Here is a 20739-nt window from a genome sequence, read left to right on the forward strand (position 1 = left end):
TTGGTATGTTGATCATCCACCCTCCAAACATCAAATATACCAAACTGCAGCCCTCTAGCCTCAGTAGATTTTATTTTATTCAAGGTTAAATTTAGCCACGATCGTGCGTCTGGCACCGTAGCAACACAGGCCACCATGGCCAGCTGAGAGTTTTATGGACCGTGGCTGAGAGTTTCATATAGCATTATGCCTTTTTTACTTGTTGCTACTTGTCGTTTCTCTATGTTTAACCCAATCGATTCTACTGTAATGATGAGAAGAATACATAGAATGAAGTCATCAGGTCTCGAGGCTTTCTTTTGTGGCTAAATTGGAAAATGGTGACATCAGAAGTAAGATTTATGACAAAAAGAAAAGAAACCCCCTGGATTATAAGTTCTGCCCGGTAAAAACTTCAATAGCTTGTTAGGCCAAGGTTGGATAAATATCGGAATGTGGGTTTAGCTTACTTTTTGCGAAGAATAATCGACTGTGCTGACAGGAAGATTAAGAAATAGGCCGAAGAAGCCATTTATCTAAATACATGATATCAAACTTGAAAAAAGTGTCTTGAAAAAAAGGCAGGATTACACAGCACCGTTCAGGAGTTTCGTAAGAAGGAATTCCTCGTAGAGGGGTAGTGCTGTCAGTGTACACATATTACCTTTCTTCTATCTTGCTATCCACCCTCCCCTAAGAATTCTTTCATAGTGGAACAGCGAGGTTTTCCTCCTGTTACACCTTTCAAAAGTACCTTCTCTCAATTTCCTTTCCATCGCTGAATGACCTTATAGGTCCCAGTGCTTGGCTTTTAGCCTAAACTCTATATTCCAATTCCAGTGAGAACGATTTCTCCAGTGAACTGACTGAGGTTTACCCTTGTGGAAGGGTTAGGCTTTTGACCCATGTTAGCGCGGCAGAATATACCTTTGTTGGAAGGGGAATGTGGGTATATTGCGTGCTGCTCACTGAATGACCCTGTAAGTCCCAGCGCTTGGCCTTTGGACTAAATTTCATTATTCCAGGCGAAAAAGAGACGTTAAAACTGGTGTATTTTTTAATTCTGTTTAATAATAATAATAATAATAATATTTGTTTTTGTTTTACATAGTAATACAATTTACTATATAATTGTGAATTTTTATTACACGATTGTTTTTACACGAAATTGTGAATATCTCAGAAATAATAATAATAATAATAATAATAATAATAATAATAATAATAATAATAATAATAACAGATACGAGGACCATCATCCTGAATCAGCAACGACATAACCTTTGCCACTTCTGAGAGATATTGAGTGATTAGATAATCTTCCAAGGACAGTTCGCCCTTTGGTTCTGGAATCTGATAAAACTGATTTTGTTGTTGTTAGACGAAGGTGGGCCCGCATCACTGCTTTTATTAGCTTAGCATGGTCGCACGGCACTGTTGTTAGATCAAGTTAGGTTCAAGTCACTGCTTTTATTAGCTTAGCATGGTCCCACGGCACTGGTGTTAGCTCAAGTTAGACTCATGTCACTGCTTTTATTAGCTTAGCATGGTCCCACGGCACTGTTGTTAGCTCAAGTTAGGCTCATGTCACTGCTTTATTAGCTTAGCATGGTCCCACGGCACTGTTGTTAGATCAAGTTAGGCTCATGTCACTGCTTTTATTAGCTTAGCATGGTCCCACGGCACTGTTGTTAGATCAAGTTAGGCTCATGTCACTGCTTTTATTAGCTTAGCATGGTCCCACGGCACTGTTGTTAGATCAAGTTAGGCTCATGTCACTGCTTTTATTAGCTTAGCATGGCCCACACGCACTTTGTTAGCTGAAGTTAGGCTCATGTCACTGCTTTATTAGCTTAGCATGGTCCCACGGCACTGTTGTTAGATCAAGTTAGGCTCATGTCACTGCTTTTATTAGCTTAGCATGGTCCCACGGCACTGTTGTTAGATCAAGTTAGGCTCATGTCACTGCTTTTATTAGCTTAGCATGGTCCCACGGCACTGTTGTTAGATCAAGTTAGGCTCATGTCACTGCTTTTATTAGCTTAGCATGGCCCCACGGCACTTTTGTTAGCTGAAGTTAGGCTCATGTCACTGCTTTTATTAGCTTAGCATGGTCCCACGGCACTGTTGTTAGATCAAGTTAGGCTCATGTCACTGCTTTTATTAGCTTAGCATGGTCCCACGGCACTGTTGTTAGATCAAGTTAGGCTCATGTCACTGCTTTTATTAGCTTAGCATGGTCCCACGGCTTTGTTGTTAGACAAGTTAGGCTCATGTCACTGCTTTTATTAGCTTAGCATGGCCCACGGCACTTTGTTAGCTGAAGTTGGCTCATGTCACTGCTTTTTATTAGCTTAGCATGGTCCCACGGCACTGTTGTTAGATCAAGTTAGGCTCATGTCACTGCTTTATTAGCCCAGCATGGTCCCACGGCACTGTTGTTAGATCAAGTTAGGCTCATGTCACTGCTTTTATTAGCTTAGCATGGTCGCTTGGCACTGTTATTAGCCAAGTTAGGCTCACGCCACTGTTTTTATTAGTTAGCATGGCCCCACGGCACTTTGTTAGCCAGTTAGGCTCATGTCACTGCTTTTATTAGCTTAGCATGGTCCCACGGCACTGTTGTTAGCTCAGTTAGGCTCATGTCACTGCTTTTATTAGCTTAGCATGGTCCCACGGCACTGTTGTTAGATCAAGTTAGGCTCAATGTCACTGCTTTATTAGCTTAGCATGGTCCCACGGCACTGTTGTTAGACAAGTTAGGCTCATGTCACTGCTTTTATTAGCTTAGCATGGTCCCACGGCACTGTTGTTAGACTGTTAGGCTCATGTCACTGCTTTATTAGCTTAGCATGGCCGCACGGCACTGTTATTAGCTCAAGTTAGGCTCACGTCACTGCTTTTATTAGGTTAGCATGGCCCCACGGCACTTTTGTTAGCTGAAGTTAGGCTCATGTCACTGCTTTTATTAGCTTAGCATGGTCCCACGGCACTGTTGTTAGCTCAAGTTAGGCTCATGTCACTGCTTTTATTAGCTTAGCATGGTCCCACGGCACTGTTGTTAGATCAAGTTAGGCTCATGTCACTGCTTTTATTAGCTTAGCATGGTCCCACGGCACTGTTGTTAGATCAAGTTAGGCTCATGTCACTGCTTTTATTAGCTTAGCATGGTCCCACGGCACTGTTGTTAGATCAAGTTAGGCTCATGTCACTGCTTATTAGCTTAGCATGGCCGCACGGCACTGTTATTAGCCTCAAGTTAGGCTCACGCCACTGCTTTTATTAGGTTAGCATGGCCCACGGCACTTTTGTTAGCTGAAGTTAGGCTCATGTCACTGCTTTTATTAGCTTAGCATGGTCCCACGGCACTGTTGTTAGCTCAAGTTAGGCTCATGTCACTGCTTTTTATTAGCTTAGCATGGTCCCACGGCACTGGTGTTAGCTCAAGTTAGACTCATGTCACTGCTTTTATTAGCTTAGCATGGTCCCACGGCACTGTTGTTAGATCAGTTAGGCTCATGTCACTGCTTTTATTAGCTTAGCATGGTCCCACGGCACTGTTGTTAGATCAAGTTAGCTCATGTCACTGCTTTTATTAGCTAGCATGGTCCCACGGCACTGTTGTTAGCTCAAGTTAGACTCATGTCACTGCTTTTATTAGCTTAGCATGGTCCCACGGCACTGTTGTTAGCTCAAGTTAGGCTCATGTCACTGCTTTTATTAGCTTAGCATGGTCCCACGGCACTGTTGTTAGATCAAGTTAGGCTCATGTCACTGCTTTTATTAGCTTAGCATGGTCCCACGGCACTGTTGTTAGATCAAGTTAGGCTCATGTCACTGCTTTTATTAGCTTAGCATGGTCCCACGGCACTGTTGTTAGATCAAGTTAGGCTCATGTCACTGCTTTTATTAGCTTAGCATGGCCGCACGGCACTGTTATTAGCTCAAGTTAGGCTCACGTCACTGCTTTTATTAGGTTAGCATGGCCCCACGGCACTTTTGTTAGCTGAAGTTAGGCTCATGTCACTGCTTTTATTAGCTTAGCATGGTCCCACGGCACTGTTGTTAGCTCAAGTTAGGCTCATGTCACTGCTTTTATTAGCTTAGCATGGTCCCACGGCACTGGTGTTAGCTCAAGTTAGACTCATGTCACTGCTTTTATTAGCTTAGCATGGCCGCACGGCACTGTTATTAGCTCAAGTTAGGCTCACGTCACTGCTTTTATTAGGTTAGCATGGCGCCGCGGCACTGCTTTTATTAGCTCAAGTTAGACTCATGTCACTGCTTTTTTATTATGGTAGCATGGCCGCACGGCACTGTTATTAGCTCTCGGTTAGGCTCACGTCACTGCTTTTATTAGGTTAGCATGGCCCCACGGCACTTTTGTTAGCTGAAGTTAGGCTCATGTCACTGCTTTTATTAGCTTAGCATGGTCCCACGGCACTGTTGTTAGCTCAAGTTAGGCTCATGTCACTGCTTTTATTAGCTTAGCATGGCCACACGGCACTGTTATTAGCTTTTATTAGTTAGGCTCACGTCACTGCTTTTATTAGCTTAGCTGCATGGTCCCACGGCACTGTTGTTAGTCAAGTTAGGCTCATGTCACTGCTTTATTAGGTTAGCATGGCCCCACGGCACTTTTGTTAGCTGAAGCCAGTTAGGGCTCATGTCACTGCTTTTATTAGCTTAGCATGGTCCCACAGCACTGTTGTTAGCTCAAGTTAGGCTCAAGTCACTGCTTTTATTAGCTTAGCATGGTCCCACGGCACTGTTGTTAGCTCAAGTTAGGCTCATGTCACTGCTATTATTAGCTTAGCATGGCCACACAGCACTGATTTTTTAGCTCAAGTTAGGCTCATGTCACTGCTTTTATTAGGTTAGCGTGGCCCCATGGCACTTTGTTAGTGAAGTTAGCTCATGTCACTGCTTTATTACATGGTCCACGGCACTGTTGTTAGGCTCATGTCACTGCTTTTATTAGCTTAGCATGGCCACACAGCACTGTTTTTTTTAGCTCAAGTTAGACTCATGTCACTGCTTTTACTAGGTTAGCATGGCCCCACGGCACTGTTGTTGGCACAAGTTAGGCTCATGTCACTGCTATTATTAGCTTAGCATGGCCACACAGCACTGTTTTTTCTATCTCAAGTTAGGCTCAAATCACTGCTTTTATTAGGTTAGCGTGGCCCCATGGCACTGTTGTTCGCACAAGTTAGGCTCATGTCACTGCTTTTATGAGGTTAGCATGGTCACACGGCACTGATTTTTTAGCTCAAGTTAGGCTCATGTCACTGCTTTTATTAGGTTAGCGTGGCCCCACGGCACTGTTGGTAGCACAAGTTAGGCTCATGTCACTGCTACTATCAGCTTAGCGTGGCCCCACGGCACTGTTGTTAGCTTAAGCTGGGTTCACGTCATGTTGTTGTTATCTTAAGCTGGGCTCAAGAATAGTGTTCAAGAGTCATTTTAGTCTCAAGTAAAGAAGTTTTTACTCTCCACGTTCTCTGTCTCTACTCTGGTTTGTATTGAAGGATAAACTAACAGAAATTCTCTCTCTCTCTCCCTCTCTCTTGTGGCATAGTAGTACCACTCTCGTTTCACAACTAAGGGACACAGGTTCGATTCCTGCACCGGGGCAAGTAATGGAACGGTATGGCCAATGTCGACCGAAGCAGCGTATCAAGTACCTGGTTGTTAGGTGACAGTTGTGGATCGCAGCTTTGGGTGGAGAGAAAGAGAGAGAGAAACTGTACGTAACAAACCTATGCCAGACACGAGTATGCCGCGAAAATGCACTTTTTCTCTAAAGCAAATGCCACTGGGACGGGCAACCTCGTACCCCTTCCTAGCCCAGGCCCGAAGAAAACTAGTAAAGGTTCTTCATGGTTCCTGGTTCCCGGTTCCCAGGCGCTCACTCCACACACGCAGTTGCGGGCACACTACATTACTCGTGTGAGGTGCAGAGCTTTTTAATTTGATAGTTTTGCTTTACAGCGTTTCTCTTTCATACTGTTTATTACATTATTTAAACTGACACTGAATTCCCCTGTTTTCTACGATTGTAAGTGTCTTTAGCTTAACTTGAGGAACTTTTATAAGATTTTCTCAAGTAAATATATGAAATATGTAATTTAGAAAAATGCTGGCTCAGTTGTGTACGATGCCATTCCCTTTATCACTTTAGGTCGGTTAGTCCGAATATTATTTAAGATGGATGTTGAATATTTTCTGTGATGCAAATGAAAGCCTACTGCTATAAATGTAATGTAATTATTGTACGCTAAACAATTTGTACAATTATAAATAAGAGCTATTTCAGTTGATTATTAAGTGCTGTGTATGAAAATCTGTAGATTATTGGTACATGGAAGTGTTCCTAAACACAATATTGTAGCTAAAGAATAATATATTTTGTACATTGAATATTTTAAATAAAAGAAGAAAAATAGTACATCAGACTGTTTAATCTAATCCTTGACCATTACCCTTTTCTACAACCAGAGCCCCAAAAAGTTAGAGATGTTTCTTAACAAATCATAACCAAATGTTGTCAATAAATCCTCCCCATTTCGTTTTTATTCTTTTTATTTTTAACCGAGGCAGTGCCATGCTATTGGCTTTGATGTAAGACACTGAAGGGTGAAAGGTCTCCTCTTTTGCTTTCAGATTCTGGAACACTGCTGGCATGGCTGACGCTCCCCCGCCCTACGAGAAGGTGAGGAGATGATGGAATTGTCGCGTGCGTTCGTATATGTCTGCGCATGTATGCTTGCAAACGGTGTGCGTGTGTGTGTGCGTGCGTATGGCGGCGTGTGAATGTAAGCTTATCAATTGCTTTTATGCATGGGTGTGTGGGAAAATTCTCCAAACAGCTTGCGCGCGTGTGTGCATGTCTGTGCGAGTGTATTCTGTCTTTACATATATATGCTTATGCACACACATTATATATATATATATATATATATATATATATATATATATATATATATATATATATATATATATATATATACATATATATATATGATAAAAGTATGTAAAAGTGATTTCTGTACGTGCATGTTTGTGTGTAGGAGGTACAAATATCATGAATGCGTATGTGTGTTTATGCATTGAAGCTTATAAATCAAGTGCCTGCATGTGCAAGCTTATATTTATGGTTATGCAAAAACTTGTGTTGTGAACATAAAGAATTTAATTCCGATTAGCATGAATGGGAAACACATCTCACTTGGACAGACAGAAAGTAGTAGTTTCTCAGTTCGATAAACACGACTTTTACCTCTTAACTAGGCTGGCATTATTCTCCAGTATATATTACTTGGCTTACATTTCGTATTGTCCTTTGCAATAGATGTTGCATTGTGGTGCGACCTCTTTCCTTTTAATCTTTATAACATGAATTCAATGTGTTTGTGTTTAGTATTGTTAGGTGTAACGGTTTCTTCCATACGTGCAAAAGCCTTTATTCTGCTCTATGCCTCTTCATTTGGCCACTAAATCTAAGTGTATTACCACTATTATTATTAGCTTAACGAGATCACTGAGTCACATTTCTAGACTCAGTCAGTGCTCGCAAGAAAGTCAGAGCGATACACAGGCCCAGGAACCACTAAGTGGGTGGGTCCTGCCCCTGCAATAGGCCTATCTCTGCTCAGAGTTACAAGCGCTTTACTTTGTCGACACTCCACTGACTACTTTCAACTTTCTTTCTTCTTTTGTAAACTGCTAAATTGCTTCTGAAGTTTTAGACGACATATTACGGTGAAGTCAGAAAGTATAGCGGGTCATTTTGGAGTTTCGGTCCATCATTTCAGAAGAAAGTTTTACTGAAAGAACCAGCCAAGTTGGCGGTTGGTTTAGATAACTGGTTTCCAAAGTGGGCGGTGCCGGTTAGGCAAAAGGAGGCGGTTGGGGGGCGACAGGGTGGCATTAAGAGCACTTAATTTTAAGCAATGAATAGCTTGGTTTTATTTATTTATTTATTTTTTTAAATCTGAATGACAAAATATTGGCCTATGTCATAAACACTATGCATTTTATAGATAATAAAAGTGACATTATAATTATATAAACGAATGCATAGCTCTGTTACGTAGTCCAAATTCGGAGTGCACCAAGCACACCCATCCCATTAATAGCAATTGTGAAGACCAAATAAAATGGTTTACTAAATTAAGTATTACTTGTGAAATACATATTTGTGTTCAATATTGTTGTTTTCAATGTGAAGCAAAAAAAAAAAAAAAATGCTGGCGTGTGTGTATCGGGGAGAGGGGGGCGCTAGGAATCCACCTGGAAGTCAAGGGGGCTCCAGTCTGAAAAAGTTTGGGAAACTTTGGTTTAGATTAAGCCGGCATCGTGCCAGCACTTGACTTGTTGTGGGCCTCTGAACACACCGGCCAACCTGACAAGAATTATATTTCATCAGTGCAATTCTGTTTTTCAGGAAGGAATTCCTCCATCTGCACCCTCCCCACAACCAGGGTCTGATCCCCCACCCGGATCTAATCCTCCACCAGGGTCTTATCCTCCACCTGGGTCTTATCCTCCACCTGGGTCTTATCCACCACCTGGGTCTTATCCTCCACCTGGGTCTTATCCACCACCTGGGTCTTATCCCCCACCTGGGTCTTATCCACCACCTGGGTCTTATCCACCACCTGGGTCTTATCCTCCTCCAGGAGCACCCATGCCAGGGCAACAGACAAGTCAGCAGAGCCAGTTGGTTATTAACAACCAGAATACGTCTACAGCAGTGGCTGGTCTCGGAATGACACCGCTTCTCCCCGGACAATGCACTGTATGCCGGGTGAGTATAAGAAGCCCCATTCAAGTTACACAAACACAGTAGAAGAGTATTGGTTAGTTCTGTCGAGTTGTCCTACTAGATGCATAATAGCCTACTAGTCACTAAAATTAAAACAAAGTGTAAAGGAATCAACGAAAAATACGCCAAATGTGCAAATGAAGCAGTATGAGTAAGATTGTTTTCTTCTGATTTTTTATTTGTAAGTCAAGGTAAATAATATCTGATATTCAGTTTTGTATATGTTTCAAATACAACCGATATTTGGTTATTTCATTCACTCCTGTTGCAGCAGTCACACGCTCCATCAGTCTTGAAATGTCAGTCGACGGTCCGCCGCTTAATTAAACGTGGGACTCTCTGTCAACTTGTATGGCTGGGTCGAGGTCGTTAAATGAGATTAGAAGACTTCTTGGCCATTCCGTTAGGCTACTTTTGGCAAAGCTACTCAAAATCCATACCACGTTTACGACGAGTATAAGTTTTTTTTTAATATTCTGGCAATAAAAATTATTTGAACGACCTTTTAATTGAAAGATATTAATTTCTGTGAAAAATGTATATAGGAGTTCTTCCAAAATCCTAGTTCAATATAATTTATATACCATGAATTTTGCACATTCACACCACCGTGTTAATCTACTTTAGCTCTGCTAGAGTAGTAGACTGTGAGTTTAGCTTGCTCATTTGTTCAAATTCCGTGCGGGATGCTCCATCGTGGGCAATTTATTCGTTTAATATGCCAGATTATAAAATAAGTCTTTCACCACACTACTAGAATCAAGAGTTGGTGCACAAGCTCTCATTCCTGATGATAGATCCACGTCATGTCATTCTTCTTCTATGGCTTTCAGAAAGGAAAGATCGAGGACTCGGCATCCTGCTGCACTTGGGTCTGCTGCTGTTTGCTGTTCCCTCTAGGCATCATTCCTGGAATAATCGCTTTCTGCTGCTGCTTCCGACACCCAAAATGCACCCACTGTGGGTATACCGTTTAGGGGAGAGTGGTTCGGCTGTTTCACCTTGAGCCGATGTGACTGTTCTTTCTCCTACGCATTTTACCTTAACAAATGTAATGGATACTTCTTCCCCAAATGTATATCAATTTTATCATAGTATTGAGAGAGATTTTTGTTATCTTTTGCTGCTCAGAATGCAGCATAAAGTTCTATTAGAGTTTCTGTTGACTTCATGAAGAATTTAGAGCAATACCGCTTGCAATGTGCCTTTTGTGATGCTACCTTATATTTTCCGCCCTTGCCAACTAGGCTCTTCTTGTCTGTCAAACATATTAACTGTGTGGTCTTGTTCATCTATTTCTTAATGATAAGAGACCTCTCTATGTGGTTTTGAATAATCAACAGCAGGCGCTATAGTATTAATGGACATAAACACAAAACGCAGTGGTAATTAGTCATCATGAAGCGGCGAATTTAGTACGTTGATATAACTTAGTAGATTAATTATGTTGGCAGGTATATTATAATGCTTCCTTTCAAAGCCTCTTGTATGCTTAGTATGTGACTGTTTTCTCTAGTTTGCAATGAGTGTTAATAAACTGATCCCATCTTGATGGTTATAATTTTATGTTGCCTGAGAAACTTGGTTTGAAACAATTATCTAGCTGTGACGGCAGTTGTTATTGGTGAAACAATGTAGTACAACACTAAACTTTTACTTGTAGGATAGTGAAAGTGCAAGGGTAAATACAGAAGGCACTTGCGGTTTTAAGTGCTTTGTTATTTCTTATATTTCATTTTAATTTCTAAGACGCATATCAAGGGGACAAACATGTTTACATTATTCCATAATTATATATTTCTTTATTTTATACAAGAAATGAACTTGAGCATATTTTTTTTACCATGAAAAATGCACAGTAAAGTGAGATCTTCATAAATACTGAAACCTAATAGGCAATGAAACTCAGCAACGTCACTCGCTCTGACGCAGCTGTTCAAGACACCTGGTGGCGGACCGAAGAAGCAGAGCGACGCCGATGATGATTCAGATGAGTTACTGAAGTGACTTGTCTCTGAATTTGACCGAATTCCGGCATAAGCAGACTAGCGGTGAGACGTGGAATCGTCTCGAGACTTTCTTTAGTTGTAACTCAAAGCATCCAAAGAATACGGAGACATTCGGCTTGGTTCTTTGCTTTAGATGTGACTCAAATTATCCAAAGAATATGACGACAATCGACTTGATTCTTTTCTTTAGATGTGACTCAAAGCATCCGAAGAATATGACGTTAAGCGGCGTCGTTCATTTCTTTATATGTGACTCAATGCATCCAAAGAATATGACGACAATCGACTTGATTCATTTCATTAGATGTGACTCAATGCATCCGAAGAATATGACGACAATCGACTTGATGCTTTTCTCATATCTTGAAAGGTGACTATTCAGTAAACTTCTGTTTACGCGTGGTTTTACCATGTAAGATTTCCTACACATTTTTTAGTGTAGTGTTAAGTCAGTTTTAACAACTGAGCTAAGTGATGCCACGATAAATAGCCAATTTCGCCGTTTTCATGTGAGTGAAAGAGGTGCCTAACGCGTTTCCTTATCAAGGCATTTATTGCTGAAGGAAGCAAGCCTAATGTTAATAGGCTAGCCCAAGTTTAATTAGCAATAGGCCTATACGACTTATGTATTTTGTTCTTTTTCACATCCTCGAGGAAATTTTATTATTTAAAAATTATTTCCCAATATTCGTAGTATGATTTAGGAATATATTGCCAATCAGATGCAAGATGTTAGTCCTATATTGTTATTATTATTATTATTATTCGGAAGATGAACCTTATTCACACGGAACAAGCCCACAGGGGCCATTGACTTGAAATTCAAGCTTCGAAAGAACATGGTGTTCATTAGAAGTAAGTAACAGATGGTATTGGGAAATACAGAAAGAAGAGATCACTTATTAAAGATGGAAAAAAATAAATTAACAAATTAATAAACAAATAAATAAAGAAGTAGGCAAATTATTAAAAAAAACAAGGCGTGTTGTTTCACGATAGTAATGCGTTGCATCTTCGCTTGAAGCTGTTCTGGGCAAAAGTTCACTGATGAAAATTTAGGAAAACATTTTGATTTTTTGCCTCTGAAGAAAATGAACCTTTATCCGGAGTAGGTCTAATGAGCTTAGCCTGGTGCGCAGCAACTATTCACTTATATGCTTGTCCAGTCATTTACTTTTTTGCAAGGCTATGTTCACAATATGTTTAATTTGATCTTGGAAACGGAATATGAAATTCAGGCAAAAGGACAAGCGCTGGGTCCTATGAGGTCATTCAGCGGTGAAAGGGAAACAGAATAAAAAGGTTTGAAAAGTGTATCAGAAGGAAAACCTCGCTATAAGGTCATGTTCCGAAGAAGTTGCACGGACAAAAATAATGATATTAATTTTATTTACTATACTTTGTCACTTAAACTGATCTTAACAAAAAAAAAACGACGTTTCGGGATATTTACAATTCATTTGGGACAAACCTGCCAAACAAAACGTAACGTGTGTCTATATATTAACATTGATGGTCTGCGGTCGATGCACATCACAATTAGCAATAACAGCCGTAGGGGGGTAGCGCCGTCAGTAAACATGCGGTGCACTGTAGGGATTACTTAAGGTTCTTAATAGCGTCCTTCGCCCCATAGCTGAAACCCCTTCCATTCCTTTAACTGTATCTCCGTTCATATTCTCTTTCTTCCAACTTACTCTTGACCCCTTCCTAACAATTGTTTCACGATGCAACTGCGAGGCTTTCCTCCTGTTACATCTTTAAAGCCTTCTTTACTCTCAATTTGCCTCTCAGCGCTGAATGACCTCATAGATCCCAGTGTCTGACCTTTGGCCTAAATTTTATATTCCGTTCTAGTTACCGATAGCAAACCTTGAACAGGACTATTTAGACCAACGTAGTGAACGCGATGTATAATAAATACGATGCAAATGGGAAATTACTTCAATACCTGAGTTATTTTTGACATGACAGGTTCATAAGGGATAATAATTTTTGACAAGTAGAAATCTGACCCGAGGGAACCAGAGGAATATTGAATAAAATTGAACGTAATCCACTTATTGGGTTTGGAAACCTTTCTCTTATTTTTCTTTTTTATTTAATCTTTTTTTAAATGTTTAGTCTGAAGAAAAAATTCATAGCTATGCAACTGTACAAATATATTTGAGAATAAAAATATATAAAAATACTGCATAATTGCACTTTTAATATATATGCAGTTAAATATCTGTGGATTTGTTTCTCCATTTTAAATCTCATGCTGCTGTGAGTATTTTTTAATTAATTGTCTAGTTTATTAGAGGTGTGATAAACTGTGGTTGCCTCGTAAAGTCTCAAATGTAGGTTAAACAGACACGGAAATAAGTTTTTTGAATTTTATATATTTAACCCGAATTTTAACATACTTCTAACGCATTTTCCGAAAAGGATTTGACAACTTTCACTTGAACCATCGCTAAAATTATTGCTTTCATTGTCATTTCCCACATTTTCTTCATTTCCTCCGTTTTCTTTGACATTTCCACTGTCGAAGTTCTGATTAGCTAAGAGAGACAACTGTAAATACAAAACTGATCGAAAAAACTTCTTAACAATAAACTCGAGATTCCCTGTCGCGGTCAGATTTTCCTCTTGGACACTGCACGTCGTCCAAGTAAAGCACCAAATCCATTTTCGAAGAGAAAATAATCTTGAGTCACCGTCGAGTTCCGTTGAAGGCTCTTCGCTTTTGCAAGGACAGACGTCAGTTGCTGTTGTCTTTGTTTCTTCACTTGTTTTCACAGTTGCTGGCGACGACGTCGGCGATGACGTCATTAACGATGGCGTTAAGCTACGACCGCCCACCCCAATTCCCATCAGTTCATTGGTGACGATGTTTTCGTTCCGTATAACCTCTTCGTTCTGGTTGTTGTTGTTGTTATTGTTGTTGTCGTTGTTGTTATTATTATTATTGTTGTTGTTGTTGTTGTTGCTGACGACGACGTTGACCACGAACTGCGCCAGGAGTATGACGAAGCTGAAGAACCCGAAAATGGTGAATTCACCCTCGGGATACGGCGAAGGACACTCGACCTTCTTCCGCCCTTCCGAGGCGTCGTTGGAAAAGCCGGCCATTAGACCATGTCTCAGAAAGGCCGCGTCATCAATTTCCTCCTGTTTTCTCTCCTCTCTGCTCCCGTCCAAGACGGTTTTCCCCATTCTCCCCCTTTCTTCTCGCAAGTTTCCGGTGTGAACGAAGCCACGGGCGAACGCTTCCCGCTCAACGGGACGTGAGACGTTGCCGGAGTGAATGACTAAGTCGTCGTTTTGCACGAAACTGGGCGCTTGAATTCCTCTTCTTCGTTGGTATGTATCTTCGAGCCACGGTCCAGACCTTGCTTCGGGAACTCCTCCTCCATCATCAAAGACCTTTTCGGTCTCTGTCAAAACGCCGGCTGGTGCCGAAGACCACAGTAAAGCGGTCAAGAAAACAGCATTCATTCTTACTCCATCCTGAAAAGAAAATTAAGGTGAATTAAGTTTTTTTCCAATATCATCTTATATTTAGATAAAAAGTCAGCCCCTGATGACCTAAGCAATGAATTAAGTACGCAGAGGTTAGTCATATGTAATGGGTTGCAGGCAGGATTAGAGAAGGGCACGGGGCTAATAACCTCACCCCAAAAAAAGTCTTGATGAGAAATGGCAGGTTAATACACACTGGAGTCAACCCCTTTGAGGAAAAACCGTTTGGAAAAATATACTACTGTGCAGTCTGTACTATACATCTATAATTTCCACGTAATTCCGTTACCCAAGGGTTACCTTGTTAGCTCAGATCTCATTAAAGTTTTAGCACAAGATTGAAAATATATATATTTCACAAAGGAACCTGTGAAATACCTTAACTATAAGATTACTACATAAATTAAGAAATAATGCATTGTACCGTTTCTCATCTTATACACCAAACACTATCTTGATGAATGGCAGGAACGCATGTGCAAATTGACACTATAGGCTAATTTGGAAAACGTCTGTCAACAAGGTATGTATTTACCCTTTGCACCACCGTAACAAAAACGTTTACACTATGTGAACGTTATCTCGAACCCTTATCAAAGGCGAGCCAGAGAAACGTTTGTTTATCCAATGAAGCACGGAACAAAGAATCTTATTCCCACTCAGCAAACACCGACGCACAGACATATTCGCACGGAAGCCAAACCCGGGCTCAACTAACAACGGCAGGAGAGAGACAGAGACTGGAAGTGAAGGAGACGTGCGCACGAGAGAGAGAGAGAGAGAGAGAGAGAGAGACCGGTTGACTGAGACATTCACCTCCGAGCTGTTACCATGTTGGATCGAGTGTACGGACGCCGGTCTGCTCCCTGCTACGTTCAAATTTCATTGCTAATCGGTGAGTCTTTTCAATTTTCAACGGTTTTAAGTAAGGTTTAATTTACTTGATGTTATGTGCCTAATTTTAGTGTTGTTTCTCTTTCAGAAAATTATTATTTACATTGCAATTAAGCGTCTGTGAGAATATTTTTTTCTTTTTAAAGTGACGTCAACATGATTTGAAGTACGAATCTTACGGTATCTCTCTCCAAGTCATCGGATGCCTTTAGGGAAATAAATAGCTTTTTAAGGAAGTCTCAGAAAGTAATACTTTTATAGCATTTTGAAATAACAAATTACAATCGTATCCTAGTTTTTTTTTTTATTGACGTATGATCATGTAAATTGCTTAAATTTCAATCATAGAGGATTTCGACAAACACTGTTTTCGCATTCAAACTGAACGTAAGCTTAAGTGATTTACTTCTATTTTTCGCAATCAAACTGGAAATCAGGTACCAGTGATTTCACCGGGGGTGAATATTTCCTAGCAGAAAAGATACAACATTACCAAACTTTATAAGAATATCCGTTCCATTCTATAGAGATGGTTCGTCAGCGAAGCTAGGAGAGTACAGTTACTGACCGCAGACTGCACCTCAGGCGACAATGAACTTGGTTTTTTTTTTTTTTAATCCCGTTATGTAATAATCCTGACGGTTCAGTGGTTACGAACCTGGCCTTACCAGCGAGACCCCTGAGATCGATCCCACGGTGTGGAAACAAACTCATCCAATTGCCAGTAAAATCCATTGTCTCTGTTTGTCGAAGAAGTGAATTATATATACGATTGTTAGTCGACTGTGGTGGGTCTTAGGCTGAGTGGATGATAGGCATGGTGCTAGGAGCCTCATCTCAAAAAAGACTGTGGGGAAATGGCATATTGAGTTGAAGGCAAAACTATACTGACCATTGGACTTTATTACTTGTTGTCATAGCTGCAATAATCAACCAACGTCTGTCATTTGACTGATTCCTCCAAAATGGCGTCGCAACAGCTGAGCGCTATAAGATATTATGCATTCGACCTAGGTTTGTATATTTATAAATCTACAAGATACATCAAAGAGTTATTGATAGATTTGAACTGTGCTACTCTGGATTGTTATCTACGTGTTACCTACTCTGAGGTGCTAGCACTAAACATGACGGAAGCTCCTTGGGGTGCCGTGTTTAGTACTAGGCCCTCGGCGGTCAAAGTATTATACACCCATTTCTGTATTGTGTGGTCGACAAATTATATTAATGAACGATATCTTCGTGCGGCCGTCTACTTTACATTTACCTTTCGGTGTTTAGAACCAGCACCTCGGAGTAGGTGACGCGTAGATAACAAGCCAAAGTAGCACCGATTTAAACGAACTTTGTCATAAGCGTGGGCTAGGAGTCGAGGGGGTAATTTTTAGATTTTGTGATTGTCCGGATTCTTTTAGTGGGGGTGTTTTAGCTGTTTACATATCTCAAGCAACCAATAGCAATCCTCAGAGCGCGGTTATCAGAGGCAATTTTGGTGTTGGAGAATGTTGGCTGGAAACGTAATTCTTCCTGACATTATCACTTTTTTTGTACCAGCATGCAATTGCACATATATATACGCACACACACAGACACACACACACACACACACACACACACATATATATATATATATATATATATATATATATATATATATATATATATATATATGATAATTCTTGTTGATGTTACTATTAGTTCAGCCCTGATCCACAACATTCTATTATGAGTCAAGATATTTGTTTATTCAGAGTTAATGTTATTATTATGGACCTTGAATTCATATAACGCTGTGAGATTGCAGCAAGAATACATTTTTATTGTATAATTACACACACACACACACACACACACATATATATATATACTGTATATATCCTATCTTTTTGCAGAGAGATGCGCATGGCATTGGTCATCACTCTGGTCACCATATTTTTCCTTTCGAAGCCTGTAGCCGGCAGTGCGATCAGGCCGAAAGGCGACCTTTTGAATATGACCCAACCTGAGGTCAGTTCTCCAAAGGCTCAAAAATGGTTCGAATTCGAGTCTCCTCGTCAGCGGTTCACCAGAAGCAAAAGCGACACCTGCCCCCCGTCCCAGCCCGACCCAGCCGCCTCCATCTTCAACTTCCTGAGCAGCACCGTGCTGATAACGAACGTGGCCGTCAACATGATCGTCAGTATCAACACCAACAACAACAATAACAACAACAACGACAACAATAACAACAACAACGACAACAACTTCAATAGCAACTCACTCATGTTCACGAGCATGAACACTAACATGAACACGGCGATGCTGCCTGGAAAAAGAAGAAGAAGAAGAAGCACCAGAACCACAACAAACGCCGGGTGCAGCTGTGAAAATGAGACCCCAGAGTTGGTCGGTTTTAGAACCAGGAGAGAATCTACAGTTCCAGAGTCTCCTTATCAGAATGATATGCGTGTTCCAGAGATGTCCATAGACGCAGGGAGTAATATGTCCAGTGTTTCAGGGGGTTCCAGAGACGGAGTGAAAGGAATTTCTGGCGTTCCAGAGATTTTCATAGATGCAGTGAGTGATATGTACAGTGTTTCGGGTAGTTCCAGAGACCCAGTGAGTGATACATCCAGTGTTTCAGGTAGTTCCAGAGACGGAATGAACGGAACATCTAGCGTTCCAGAGATTTCCATAGACGCAGAAAACTCAATTGCCAGTGTTCCAGGCACTTCAATAAACCCAGAGAACCAAGCTCCCAGTACACTGGAGAGGATACCTGCAAATTCGACAGAGATGAGCAACAACCCATCTTGGAATCATTCAGAGTGGAATGCACTCAACTGGAACATCATGGAATGCGTGTCTTGGTTTATCTGCCAAAGGCTTAAGAGCAAGCAAGAGTCTTCAGTAGCCGCATGGATTATGGAAAATATGACCGTCTCCATACTGGAAGTGGAAATTGCCTCTTTTCTAAACAGTAAACAAATTGCTCCTCTCAGAAGAGCTATTTTTAAAGGAAGATATTCTACCAGCTGTGATCGTCTCTGGGAAAAATGCCACTCTTTGATGTGAACTGTGTGTGACGAAGTGGGTAACAGAATGACTGACTGAGTTACTGTTATAATCTAACATGACATTGACTGACTTTGGTCATAGACATAAGAAATATGTTATTTTGCAAAATAACTTGTTTTTTACACATTCAGGAAACAGTATTTATAAATGTAATGTCATGTAATAGTTATATATGCACTGCTCGTCTCAGAAATCGACTATGAAACGCGATACTCTTTCAGTAAGAAAAAAACATTATTATTGCAATGTTATCCTTTCATCTCATTAATATTTCAAAATAGCATAAAGGCACAATAAATGCATTTAAGTGAATATTACTTTTGAATTACACTATTAATATTTCTTTGGAGTTATAAAAATACAAAATAATTTATTGAATAATATATAAATTTAGTCTCTCCTTGGCATACATTTTAACCATCAAACTTTATTATATAGAGAAGAAGAAGGGTAGCTTCTGTAAGCTTTGGAATTTTCTTCTTCTCTACGACGCGTTTACATCAGGCGAATCGACTCGATTCCATTCATGGAGAATCATTTGACCCGAGTCATTTTGAATGATCTCCGTTCACACTGGCTGAATATGGGTGCATGAACTTATTACTGGATGACCTGAACTAGGGAACTTGGGTATTTGTTCTCAGATTTGGTAAATAACTGAAACATTTTTTGTTTATTCTGTTTTGGATTATTATTATTATTATTATTTTTTTAAGAAAACTTGAAATTCCTGGTGGAGTTGATTTAGCAGAATGCTGATTACCGACGTGCAGCTTGAATTGACGAAAAGAAAGCCATTTTCCTAAGGTAAGAAGTGCATTATCGAAAACAAAGAGATTACACATAGGTAGGTCTAGTATGAGACAACTGTAAATAAAATAAGCAAGATATATAGAGACTTTTTTATTTCTGGTAGTGAATACAGTACAGGTCATGTTTTCCTAGTCGCTCTCTCTCGTTCTCTCTTAGGCCTAGTTCTCAGAGGTTCTATAGATAGCATGTGATGATGATTGTGCATGTTGGGCTGGTTTGAAGAGCTTCCTACGAAAGGCTTCAAGTATTTCTATCCTGATGTCAATACTGTCACTAGGCGACAGTTGTTTCATTAAAGGCAGCAGGCTCAACAGAAACTGGCTATCTGGATCATTGTCTAGAGTTCTAGAAGCCGCTTGCTCCCGAATCATCTTCAGTTCCTCCAAGAACTGCATTTCATTTTCACCTGCAATGTCGCTGGGGCGTTTTTTGATGGCCTCTATATTAACAATTTTGGTTTCTTGAACAGATGCGTTATCAGGTGCATACTGGAGCGCGGAGGTTGAAGGATTCTCAGGGGCGTCATACACTTCAGAACTTGTGCCCTCGTCGTCAGGTGGCGTCAGGGCATTTGAAGATGTTGCTCCTCGTGGCGTCACGTGGGGGATGAGGAATTCCATGGCATCATAGAAGACCCACCTCCTTGTTTTGCTGTTTGGTGACCCAAATGGTTTGTCCCTCATCTTTCTCTTTTCTCTCATAAAGTTGCTCCTTAGTTGGTGCCATTTTTCCTTGCACTCGGCTTCTGAAAAAGGATGAATTAAAATATAATAATAATAATAATAATAATAATAATAATAATAATAATAATAATAATAATAATAGTGAAATGGTACTTACAGAACCTCTTAAGAGCGGCAATATGTGGCATCTCTCCCAGTAAGTGCAACTACGTTTTGTATAACATTTTTTCTAGACGCTGTCACAAAACATTCTTTCAAGACATGTTGTGGGTAGTATGAAGAGCTGGGAGACAGGAATATTCCGTGTTGCTTTGGGGAGTCAAGCCAAGTCAGGGAACGGCGCTCGAAGTTAGGTTAGGAGAGTAAGGTCTGGTTAGGTCAGGACACGGCAATCTAGGAAAGGTTAGGATTTCTCAAGGATGTCTCTGGCTCCCTACTCTGCTTCCACTCCCATGTTGTCATGTAACATTCTTTCCAGACATGTTGCTACCGGAGAATCCGTATATGAATAATAAAATGGTTAAATCACCTGTGCATTTCATTTCAGTAGCAATCTCCTTCCACAGAGCAGCTATTGCATCCCGATCTCGGTGCATAGGATCCCAAGGATCATATATAGCGCTTCGCTCTCGTACTAAACTAATCAGGACCAATGGCAGCATGGTGTTTACCCCTACGAGGACTCGCCGTCACTGACGAAGAATTTGGCTCAGGCTTATCGTAGTTTGAATCGATTCAAATCGACTCGATTCACCTGGCGTGATCTGTTCCATTGGAGGTAATGTAGCGAATCATGAATCGTGCTAATTTGAATCGATTTGATTCGCTTGGCGTAAACGTGGCATGGTGAATCTGTCGCTTTCTTCACGGTTAAGCCCTAGACTTATTTTTGATCAGATCTGGCCTAGAGATGAGATTACGTTCCCCGTCTCATCGGCCTAAATATCAAACCCACAGATCACTGGGA

The 20739-nt window shown here is 40.6% G+C and overlaps 3 protein-coding genes across 3 annotated transcripts in view; 2 read left to right on the top strand and 1 right to left on the bottom strand.

The window, feature by feature from the left end:
• LOC136841582 (cell death-inducing p53-target protein 1-like) overlaps window positions 1-10361 on the top strand; it is a 12309-nt gene extending 1948 nt beyond the window's left edge. The window contains exons 2-4 of the mRNA XM_067108651.1: window positions 6646-6694; window positions 8429-8791; window positions 9643-10361. Of these exons, the coding sequence (XP_066964752.1) occupies window positions 6665-6694; window positions 8429-8791; window positions 9643-9786 (537 nt within the window). The 5' untranslated portion in view covers window positions 6646-6664 and the 3' untranslated portion in view covers window positions 9787-10361. The remainder of the gene's footprint in view (window positions 1-6645; window positions 6695-8428; window positions 8792-9642) is intronic.
• Window positions 10362-17004: 6643 nt separating this feature from the next.
• On the top strand, window positions 17005-18411 carry LOC136841585 (myb-like protein A). The gene has a single exon (XM_067108653.1). The coding sequence runs from the start codon at window positions 17116-17118 to the stop codon at window positions 18271-18273; it is 1158 nt and encodes a 385-aa protein (XP_066964754.1). The 5' UTR covers window positions 17005-17115; the 3' UTR covers window positions 18274-18411.
• Window positions 18412-19113: 702 nt separating this feature from the next.
• Window positions 19114-20570, bottom strand: LOC136841586 (uncharacterized). Its single transcript, XM_067108654.1, has 2 exons — window positions 20302-20570; window positions 19114-19834 (listed from the first exon to the last, which is right to left on the bottom strand). Exons 1-2 carry the CDS (start codon window positions 20432-20434, stop codon window positions 19248-19250), a joined length of 720 nt encoding a protein of 239 aa, XP_066964755.1. The 5' UTR covers window positions 20435-20570; the 3' UTR covers window positions 19114-19247.
• Between the last annotated feature and the right edge of the window lie 169 nt (window positions 20571-20739).

This window comes from Macrobrachium rosenbergii, chromosome 9 (assembly GCF_040412425.1).
Source record: "Macrobrachium rosenbergii isolate ZJJX-2024 chromosome 9, ASM4041242v1, whole genome shotgun sequence".
NCBI classification, from domain to species: Eukaryota; Metazoa; Arthropoda; class Malacostraca; order Decapoda; family Palaemonidae; genus Macrobrachium; species Macrobrachium rosenbergii.

Coding starts and splice junctions, on each gene's coding strand:
- LOC136841586 (XM_067108654.1), bottom strand. CDS start 20,434: ATGCTGCCATTGGTCCTGATTAGTTTAGTACGAGAGCGAAGCGCTATA. Junction 19,835..20,301: donor TACTGAAATGAAATGCACAG/GTGATTTAACCA, acceptor ATCCTTTTTCAG/AAGCCGAGTGCAAGGAAAAA.
- LOC136841585 (XM_067108653.1), top strand. CDS start 17,116: ATGCGCATGGCATTGGTCATCACTCTGGTCACCATATTTTTCCTTTCG.